At 59.0% G+C, this 10,439-nt stretch overlaps 3 protein-coding genes across 3 annotated transcripts; 1 reads left to right on the top strand and 2 right to left on the bottom strand.

Moving 5' to 3' along the window:
• Positions 1-555: 555 nt before the first annotated feature.
• VOLCADRAFT_64810 (uncharacterized protein) lies at positions 556-1,371 on the bottom strand (the record flags this gene model as incomplete). The annotated part of the gene is made up of 1 exon (XM_002954429.1): positions 556-1,371. One exon carries the CDS (start codon positions 1,369-1,371, stop codon positions 556-558), a length of 816 nt encoding a protein of 271 aa, XP_002954475.1.
• A 385-nt stretch (positions 1,372-1,756) lies between these two features.
• Positions 1,757-2,517, top strand: VOLCADRAFT_106405 (uncharacterized protein; the record flags this gene model as incomplete). Its single annotated transcript, XM_002954486.1, has 1 exon — positions 1,757-2,517. The coding sequence occupies one exon, from the start codon at positions 1,757-1,759 to the stop codon at positions 2,225-2,227; it is 471 nt and encodes a 156-aa protein (XP_002954532.1). The 3' UTR covers positions 2,228-2,517.
• A 5,932-nt stretch (positions 2,518-8,449) lies between these two features.
• VOLCADRAFT_106404 (uncharacterized protein) lies at positions 8,450-9,286 on the bottom strand (the record flags this gene model as incomplete). Its single annotated transcript, XM_002954428.1, has 1 exon — positions 8,450-9,286. The coding sequence occupies exon 1, from the start codon at positions 9,188-9,190 to the stop codon at positions 8,450-8,452; it is 741 nt and encodes a 246-aa protein (XP_002954474.1). The 5' UTR covers positions 9,191-9,286.
• Positions 9,287-10,439: the final 1,153 nt, after the last annotated feature.

Here is a 10,439-nt window from a genome sequence, read left to right as displayed (position 1 = left end):
CCATCCCTGGCTGCTGCAGCTGCATGAAAAACAAGAGGCGCCCCGAGGCCACTGCCATGTTTAGCTGAATCCAAATGGGATCATCCTTGCTTGCCATGGAGAGCCTGGCAGACTCATGTGTTTTCTACAAGCCCCCACCAGAAGAGTTTGGGGCTACTAAAACTGTAGCAGTCGCTCACCTGGCGGGATGACTGGCTTTGCGGAAGCGTGGAATTTAGAGTCCTCGCTGAGGCAGGAAGAAGTCCAACCCAGCGACAAGCACTAGTGTACATACACAGGTACGAAACAATCTGAGACGGCGGCAGCAGAGTCTTGAACTCTAAACACCAAGTAGTCGTACGCGTGATACTTAAGTGCCTGGCAATAGCACCCCGCCCGGGTAGCTTACATCTCGGCCTACCTGCCGGAGATTCCCTACTACGGTCCTGCCATGCTAGGATACTGTCGGTGGGGCCCGGGGCCCCAGCTGTTGGGTTTGCTACGAGCAACTGCCATCTTCTGCAGCTTCACCTTTCAATGATTGCAAAAACATTGCTCTTCACGAGTGCTGATTCATCACGAGGCAATGCCCTTCCAGTTAAAAAATGTGGGTGGTACAGGAGGGTAGCCTCCGGTGGCAGGGTGGTACAGAAGGGTAGCCTCCGGTGGCAGGGTGGTACAGGGGGGTAGCCTCCGGTGGCAAGGTGGTACAGGGGGTACCCTCCGGTGGCAAGGTGGTACAGGGGGGTACCCTCCGGTGGCAGGGTGGTACAGGGGGTACCCTCCGGTGGCAGGGTGGTACAGGAGGGTACCCTCCGGTGGCAGGGTGGTACAGGAGGGTACCCTCCGGTGGCAGGGTGGTACAGGAGGGTACCCTCCGGTGGCAGGGTGGTACAGGGGGTACCCTCCGGTGGCAGGGTGGTACAGGGGGGTATCCTCTGGTGGCAGGGTGGTACAGGGGGGTATCCTCCGGTGGCAGGGTGGTACAGGGGGGTACCCTCCGGTGGCAGGGTGGTACAGGGGGGTATCCTCCGGTGGCAGGGTGGTACAGGAGGGTACCCTCCGGTGGCAGGGTGGTACAGGGGGTACCCTCCGGTGGCAGGGTGGTACAGGAGGGTAGCCTCCGGTGGCAGGGTGGTACAGGGGGGTATCCTCCGGTGGCAAGGTGGTACAGGGGGTACCCTCCGGTGGCAGGGTGGTACAGGAGGGTATCCTCCGGTGGCAGGGTGGTACAGGGGGGTAGCCTCCGGTGGCAGGGTGGTACAGGGGGGTAGTCTCCGGTGGCAAGGTGGTACAGGAGGGTACCCTCCGGTGGCAGGGTGGTACAGGAAGGTACCCTCCAGTGCCACCCCTTTGACACCGAAGGTTCTCCCCAAAGGGGAAGAAGCTCATCCCTTACAGTATCCCTTCCGTGTCCCTTAGGTGTCCCTTGAGTGCCCGAGACCGAATTTACCAAATCCTTCATTGCTACCACTCATTATTGCGCTCGCCAATGATCGGCCAAAAAATTGTAATAGTAGTAGTAGTTCTTATAGTAGTAGTTCTTAGTTCTTTCTGAAAAGCTGTAACTCTTAGGTTGAAAATGATTCTTCCTTTCATTCTAACCCTAAAAAGGTAACCTCTTAGGTAAATAAATGATACTGCCGTACAGTCTCTATAGGGAACAAGGCGCAAGACGACCGGAGGGCCCTGACTCGAAGTCAGCCCCACCCTGGAGTTGGTGATGGCGGGGCCGGGTAACACGGCAGCGGCGGTGGGGGCGGGGGGGCGGAGTGCTATGCCAGCAGCAGCAGCGGCGGCGACGGCAGGGGTGACTGCAGCAGCCGGAGGGGGGCCGGCAGTGCGAGTCGTGCAGCAGGGCTTTCGGCTCACGCTCACGGCACCGTGGCTGGTGCAGCTGCTGAAATTGTACGTGGGCCGGATTGTACTCATGGATGCGACGTACGGCCTCACGAGCTACAACTACCCGGTCATTTCTTTGCTCGTGGTGGACCAGCACGACAATGGCATCCCCATCGTGTTCGGGGTGATTCCAAGTGCAGAGGGTAAGGAAGATGTCCAGGGCTTCATCCAGGACGTTGAGGACCTCGCGGGCCGGTCATCGGCAGGGCCCCGGGCGGCTGGCGTGCCCCCGCTGGTGCCGCGCGCGCGTACTCAGCCGGCGGAGACGGGCATCGGCGCGGGGACGGCTGGCATGGCGGCAGTTCAGCTGGAAGAAGAGGAGGATTACTGTGTTATTGTGGAGTAGTCATATAGCGGTGTGTATGTTTGGTAGCTGTGTTGGGACTTTAGCCCCTTTGTGTTTTAGAAACTGAGCCGCGACCGAGGGTGTTGACCGGCGAGCCGTTATCCCCGTTGTTGTTTGTTTTATCAACGTGTGTTTTGCTTTGCTTTTTTGTGGCGATGGCAAACTTTACTGGCATTGCAGCGCGCGACGCGTGGTTTTCGCGATGCAAGCAGATGGCTCGGGTCCAGGACAAACTCCATGGCTTTGTTTATTTACGCTTATAGCTATGTTTTATGTAACCCGTTAAGTCTATTTCTGTGCCTGAGCCTGTGTCCCAGGACGGGTGTCCTTTAATGGCACCGGCAACTGTGGTGGCGCCTTGCAAGTTCAGTTCAGTTATCATGAATATAACAAATAAAACATCACAGTACTAGAGAAGCAGTATCTTTGAGGAAGTACATGAAAGCGGTACCAACTAACTCCAGGGTGGGGCTGACTTCGAGTCAGGGCCCCCAGGACTGCGTGCACAGAAGGCCAATGAACATAGCCCTCAAGTCGTACAGCCTAAACTGAATTCTACCCGTCGCTGGCTCTACCTGCTAAGCGGAATCTGCAACAATTTTTCTTTTAAGCATATGACAGCAAGTTTAAGCATATTGATTTTTAGCCGTGTAGCGTGCTTGATGCTGTGTGGTTAAAGCACTGTGTTCCGCGTCTGCGTCCATTTTGCCTGCCAAAAAGGGTGAACCACTTAATCAAATGCACACCGTCCGCGACACCTGGCCCAGACCAGGCTGGTCGTCACTGCTGCCGCTGGCGCAGCGGTGACGGGCGCACCTTCCTCAAATCCAGCCGGTCTAGGAGTGCGCTGTGATGTACAAGAATTGGGGGGGACTCTTTGTGGGAGGATGATGAAAGGATCAGGACGGCAGGAGTTGAACCTGCTTGCTCCAGGCGGAGTACCGCCGAGCGCCCCGATTAGGATTCGTCCCTGTGTATATATCAGTTGGTGGTGCACCCAGCCATCTCCGACGGTCACCCGACAGCCCTGGTTTGCCCCGCACCAGCAGCACGCCTCCCGGGTCCCATGACCGGCAGTCTGAAAGCCATCCAGCTTCTATGCGCCGGAGGGCACCTTGCATCCGAGGGCCGCGTCCAGCCAGGGTGCAGCCCTGGCCATCTGCTCGGCGGCGCAGGCCGCTTCAGTCCGTCGGCCGAGCACTTCCATGAGGCATCATGCGCGCCCTTAAAGTAGACCACGCAATCTATTCCGTGTGCAATATTCCACAACAACCCTATGCGTTTCGGTGCTTTTGGATGGGTACAAAGCGAGAAGTCCTGTCGTCATCATCGGCAAAGTCGAAGTCGGAGGTGCCCGCGCGTGCAAAGCAATAACTTTTCTTTAGCTATGCAGTCTCTGTAGCCCGTTCATTTGGCATTATGTAATGTTTGTTTGTGGAAGTACATGAAAGCGGTACCAACTGACTCCAGGGTGGGCCTCACTTCGAGCCAGGATCCCCAAACCGGCGTGCGATGTGTGGTTCATATACCCCCCCTGGCGGACGGTGGAACCGTCCATGGCGGACGGTATGCCGGACGGTCGACCGTCCGGCACAGCTTTCCGGGCACACATACCAACACATACCAACGTATTTTTGCACGAAGCAAAAGACATTTTGTTGTAGTTTATCCTGGTGCTCGCGGCGCGCGCGGGCGTGGAGCGCGCGCAGAGATTCCTTGCGCAAGCCGGCAGCACGGCATGCAAACTGCGTCCAGATGAGCCCTTTACCCTTGCAATTTGCTGAGCTTATAGTGAATTAAAATTTTACAATCTTTTCATGGATAATGTAATGCAATGTGCTATTACTGGGGGCTACATCGATGCAAGCGCTAGGCGCCAGCAAATGCATGAAATGTAAACAAAGCTTAAACTAGCATTCGGCTAAGTTAATTTTATGTAGGAGCATATTTATCTGGCGGTTTGGGGCCAGGATTGGACCGCAGCCATGGGCGACCTGTGTGCATGGGACCCTGTGTGTCTGAGAGCCTGTGTGCCTGGAAGCTTAGGATTCTAAAAGCCTGTGTGCCTGGGAGTCTGGGAACGTGGGAGCGTGGGCGCCTGGGATTCTGTAAGCATGGGTTTCTGATAGCATGTTTACTTCGGAGCCTGGGATTCTGAGAGCCTGGGAATCTGGGAGACTGGGAGCGTGGGAGCTAGGGAACCTGGCAGCCTGGGATTCTTAGAGCCTGGGAGCGTGGGAGCTTGGGGACCTGGGAGCTTGGGGACCTGGGAGCTTGGGGACCTGGCAGCCTGGGGACCTGGCAGCCTGGGGACCTGGCAGCCTGGGGACCTGGCAGCCTGGGGACCTGGCAGCCTGGGGACCTGGCAGCCTGGGGACCTGGCAGCCTGGGGACCTGGCAGCCTGGGGACCTGGCAGCCTGGGGACCTGGCAGCCTGGGGACCTGGCAGCCTGGGGACCTGGCAGCCTGGGGACCTGGCAGCCTGGGGACCTGGCAGCCTGGGGACCTGGCAGCCTGGGGGCCTGGCAGCCTGGGGACCTGGCAGCCTGGGGGCCTGGCAGCCTGGGGACCTGGCAGCCTGGGGACCTGGGAGCTTGGGGACCTGGCAGCCTGGGGACCTGGCAGCCTGGGGACCTGGCAGCCTGGGGACCTGGCAGCCTGGGGACCTGGCAGCCTGGGGACCTGGCAGCCTGGGGACCTGGCAGCCTGGCTTTCTAAGAGCTTGTGTGCCTGTGAGCCTGAGATTCTAAGAGCCTGGGAACCTGAGAGCCTGGGAACCTGGGAGCGTGGGAGCTTGGCAGCCTGGGATTCTGAGAGCCTGTGTGCCTGGGAGCCTAGGATTCTGAGAGCCTGGGAACCTGGGAACCTGGGGATCTGGGAGCCTGTGTGCCTGGGAGGCTGGGATTCTAAGAGCATGTGTGCCTGGAAGCCTGGGATTCTAAGAGCCTGTGTGCCTGGGAGCCTGGGTTTCTGAGAGCCTGGGAACCTGGGAGCCTGTGTGCCTGTAAGCCTGGGATTCTAAAAGCATGTGTACCTGGGAGCCTGGGATTCTAAGAGCATGTGTGCTTGGGAGCCTGGGTTTCTGAGAGCCTGGGAGCCTGGCAGCCTGGGGATTCTGGGAGCCTGTGTGCCTGGGCAGCCTGGGATTCTAAGAGCATGTGTGCCTGGAAGCCTGGGATGCCTGGGAGCCTGGGGCCTGGGAGCCTGGGGACCTGAGAGCCTGGGAGCCTGGGAGCCTGTGTGCCTGTAAGCCTGGGATCCTGAAAGCATGTGTACCTGGGAGCCTGGGATTCTAAGAGCATGTGTGCTTGGGAGCCTGGGTTTCTGAGAGCCTGGGTGCCTGGGAGCCTGGGATTCTAAGAGCATGTGTGCCTGGCAGCCTGGGATTCTAAGAGCCTGGGGCCTGGAAGCCTGTGTGCCTGGGAGCCTGGGATTCTGAGAGCCTGGGGACCTGGCAGCCTGGGGGCCTGGCAGCCTGTGAACCTGGCAGCCTGGGGCCCTGGCAGCCTGGGGACCTGGCAGCCTGGGGACCTGGCAGCCTGGGGGCCTGGCAGCCTGGGGACCTGGCAGCCTGGGGACCTGGCAGCCTGGGGACCTGGCAGCCTGGGGGCCTGGCAGCCTGGGGACCTGGCAGCCTGGGGGCCTGGCAGCCTGGGGACCTGGCAGCCTGGGGACCTGGCAGCCTGGGGACCTGGCAGCCTGGGGACCTGGCAGCCTGGGAACCTGGCAGCCTGGGGGCCTGGCAGCCTGGGGACCTGGCAGCCTGGGGACCTGGCAGCCTGGGGGCCTGGCAGCCTGGGGACCTGGCAGCCTGGGGACCTGGCAGCCTGGGGACCTGGCAGCCTGGGGACCTGGCAGCCTGGGGACCTGGCAGCCTGGGGACCTGGCAGCCTGGGGACCTGGCAGCCTGGGAACCTGGCAGCCTGTGTGCCTGGCTGCCTGGGGACCTGGCAGCCTGGGGACTTGGCAGCCTGGGGACCTGGCAGCCTGGGGACCTGGCAGCCTGGGGACCTGGCAGCCTGGGGACCTGGCAGCCTGGGGGCCTGGCAGCCTGGGAACCTGGCAGCCTGGGAACCTGGCAGCCTGGGGACCTGGCAGCCTGGGAACCTGGCAGCCTGGGAACCTGGCAGCCTGGGATTCTAAGAGCCTTTGTGCCTGGGAGCCTGTGTGCCTGGAACCTGGGAGCCTGGGAACCTGGCAGCCTGAGCCTGTGTGCCTGGCAGCCTGGGAACCTGGCAGCCTGAGCCTGTGTGCCTGGCAGCCTGGGAACCTGGCAGCCTGGGATGTTGAGAGCCTGTGTGCCTGGGAGCCTGGGAACCTGGCAGCCTGGGATGCTAAGAGCCTGTGTGCCTATGTGCCTGGCAGCCTGGGAACCTGGCAGCCTGGGATTCTAAGAGCCTGTGTGCCTGGCAGCCTATGTGCCTGGGAGCCTGGCACTCTGGGATTCTGAGAGCTTGGGACCCCAGTCAGAGGGATGCAAAGATTAGGGATTGGGTTCGGGTACCGGTCAGGCAGGAATTAGGATTTGGAAAGAGGGGCAGGATTAGGATACAAAGTTGAGGCCAGGTTTAGGATGAGGACCCGAGTGTAGGATTAGGATTGGGACCCGGCCCCAGGATTAGGATTGCGACCCGGCCCCAGGATTAGGATTGGGACCCGGCCCCAGGATTAGGATAAATACCTATATCCAGGATTACGATAGTACACTGGTATTGGATTAAGATTAGGGCACCGCAATGATTGGCAATTAGGATACTGCTATGTAGGAGGACTATCAAATCCAGCTACCGTTCAGACTGGGTTAGAAAGTTGCTATGCCATGTCATACTAAGTGATGTCGCGTGTGATGTGTGCGCTCATGCTCCTGATCACGGAAGCCATACGCTCCAGGAGCTCCAGCCATGCTTCTGACAGGCGTCTGCTGATCAGTAAAATTGCGATAAAACAATCTGCAAAAATTGACGAGGACGGTCTAGACACGAAAACGTATGGATGGCGTCCGCGCCTCCTCCGGAACCAACTGCACGACATTGAGGGACGCTTCCAAAGGCAGTCGCGTGGTATGCGTCCTTATAAAATATTAGTAGGTTAAATGTCGGAAACTTTATGAATAATTTTTCTACTATGCGCACGTGCTAACGTTACTGGCTCAACATCATAGGTCGACATCGTGTTACGAGGCATGTCCTGCTTATTGGGTTGTACTTCATAGCTGCGAAAGCCCCTGGTATTTATGGCATTGAAGGTCTCTGCTTCGCTGCCAGTGTGGATGGTGGTCCATAGGATCACCTCTCTCAGCTACTCCTTCCAAAGGACGTGTTTGCTCTGCCTGCTTGTTGTTAATTCTCGGGCTTCGGGCTTTGTATGAATGAGCCTATTGTTATGCGCACATGTTAACATCTTTTGGCTCAATATCATACGTAGACATCGTTTCACGAGGCATGTCCTGCTTATTGGGTTGTGCTTCATAGCTGTGAAAGCCCCTTGTTGGCTTAGACGCGACGGAGCGAAGCGACCGGAGCTTCTAAGGCTGGTTCTGTGGTACTGTCGTACAACTGGTTCGCAGTGGCGACTTAATTCTCGCTGCTCTCCTGGTGAAGTCATTCTGCCTTCACGCAGAAGAGCATACAGCCTTGTCCAATAGTCAGTGTGACAGGCTGTACTTGAAGCCTTACCATTTCAAGTTCCGATCTACATCGCTCGAGTTCCTACGGTTCCGACTTAGTTCCTTCAAATTTCAACTATTAATGACAATGCGCCATCGACAGAGTCCGTAGCCACCGTTCCAGGCAGATGAGTTTCGCGCGGATTTTATGGCTAATGAGCAGAGATCACTGCTTTAACAACATTATCGGCACACGGATCCCAAAAGGTGAAAAAGCGGAGGCCCTCGTGCGGAAACAGAATGACTGTTCCTTGCGGACGGCGAGCGCCTCCACGCCTGGCAGTCTTGGCGGCAGCCATTCTCGCGGCGCTGGAGGCTCCGGCGGCGGAGGCAGCGGTGGCGGATCGCGCGGCAGCAGCCACAGGGGTTGCGGCCAGCGCGGTCATGAGTATGGTGGAGGTCGCGATGCAGAGCGCTTGATCGCAGCGATCGCAATGGCAATAACCGCAAGGAAGGCCGCAGCGGCAAGTAGTGGTTCTCAGGCTCTGGTGCAGTAGAGTGGGGCCCGTGTGCCTGGCTTTTTTTTTTTTTTATGGCCCGTGTGCCGCTTCTTCTCTTCAAGGACCATTGCCGGTCAGTGCAGAGTGCACAAGATTTCTTTCTTCTTTGGTTATGATGAGATTGCCAGCGAGCATCGATTTGGGCACCCGCGCGTGCGATTGAGGCGCCCGTGTGCGCGATAGTTGGCAGCTGTTGGCGCCCGCGTGCGCAGTTGTTGGTGCCCGTGTGCACAGTTGTTGGCGCCCGTGTGCGCAGTTGTTGGCGCCCGCGTGCGCAGTTGTTGGCGCCCGCGTGCGCAGTTGTTGGCGCCCGCGTGCGCAGTTGTTGGCGCCTGTGTGCGCAGTTGTTGGCGCCTGTGTGCGCAGTTGTTGGTGCCCGCGTGCACAGTTGTTGGCGCCCGCGTGCGCAGTTGTTGGCGCCTGCGTGCGCAGTTGTTGGCGCCCGTGTGCGCAGTTGTTGGCGCCCGTGTGCACAGTTGTTGGCGCCCGCGTGCGCAGTTGTTGGCGCCCACGTGCGCAGTTGTTGGCGCCCGCGTGCACAGTTGTTGGTGCCGTGTGCGCAGTTGTTGGCGCCCGTGTGCGCAGTTGTTGGCGCCCGTGTGCGCAGTTGTTGGCGCCCGCGTGCGCAGTTGTTGGCGCCCGCGTGCGCAGTTGTTGGCGCCCGCGTGCACAGTTGTAAGCTTCGTTGATGACCTTTTTTACTCGCGGTGTTTTGCCTTCCCGCTTTTCTCCTTTATTTCGCGTTCGCATTTTGAGGTTGCGAACAGACCGTCGCATGGGTTCACTTTGTGGCAGCATTTGCCGTTTTATTTTTTCCCTTATCGGATAATTCGCGTCAGGCCAAGTGGCCACTCAAGTCGCCTTGGCAGCCGGCCGGCTGGGGACCCGTTTTTTGCCTGTCTTACTCTTTAAGCGTTGCTCCGCTTCTCGCCTCGCCCGTGTCTCCCACAGTCTGTCCGGTGCACGCTTGCAGGCCTTCATAGCCGCCAGTAATTTCCAGCCTGAGGAACCATGGATTCGTTCTCGCACGATGATGCTATTGCCTTCCTGTCCGAGCTAGGGGTAGAGGCCCTCTCGAGTCCGGGCCTTGTGGAAAACGTCCAGCTGTCCATCAGTCACAACGCCAGCCAATTCAAAGGGCAGCATCTTTTAGGTCAGCCGCGCGGCCCACCTACCGCAGCCCCTGACGACTTACCAGCCCCCAAACGGCCCGCACCGGGCCCCGTCCCTGCCCGTCGGCCAAACCTGGACCCCACACCAGTTCCGGCAAGTCTGGCCATGCATCGGAAACAACCCGCCCGCCCCGCGGTGGCGCCAGAAGGTGTGAAGGTTGAGGCCCCCGGTGAATTCTGGAAGGATAAAGGGGAGTTTTCTAGTCCTACTTTCGACAACACCTCGGGATCTCGGTCGACTCCAGTAGCGGGTCCGCCTTGCGTGCCGCCTCAGATGAGGGGACGCCTCTCGGGCAAGAAAGGCGCTTGGATGGCTTGGGTTGTGAACACGCTGGTCATCTCGTGGATCACGTCGGGTTTCCCACTCCGTTGGGTCTCCAGCCCTCCCCCCCCAGCACTCCGGCCGCAATCACGCTTGGGCAACCGCCAACACCGCGTTCGTGGACAAAGCCGTAGCAGATCTGGTGGCGTCGGGCACGGCCCGCGTATGGCCGTCGCAGCCCCGCGTGGTTTGCCCGTTGGGGGTCATGCAGCAGGCAACCAAGCTCCGGCTTATTTGGGACGGCAGGCTGGTAAATGATTATTTGCACGTCCCCTCCTTCCGCTACGAAGACTTGAAGGCGGTTCCTGGTTGGCTACTCCCAGGCGATTATCTTTTTACTTTGGACCTTAAAAGCGGCTATCATCACCTCGATATCGATCCCAGGTTCTGGGAATATCTCGGCTTCTGCTGGAGAGGGGTCTTCTATGTGTTCACACAACTGCCTTCCGGCCTCGCTTCCGCTTGCTGGGCGTTCACGAAGCTCATGCGAGAGGTCATGCGCCCCTGGCGCAAACGCGGCTGGCGATGCTCGGGCTACATAGACGATCAGGTT

The sequence above is a fragment of the Volvox carteri genome, assembly GCF_000143455.1.
Source record: "Volvox carteri f. nagariensis unplaced genomic scaffold VOLCAscaffold_43, whole genome shotgun sequence".
NCBI classification, from domain to species: domain Eukaryota; kingdom Viridiplantae; phylum Chlorophyta; class Chlorophyceae; order Chlamydomonadales; family Volvocaceae; genus Volvox; species Volvox carteri.
This window is presented reverse-complemented; position numbering and strand designations above follow the sequence as displayed.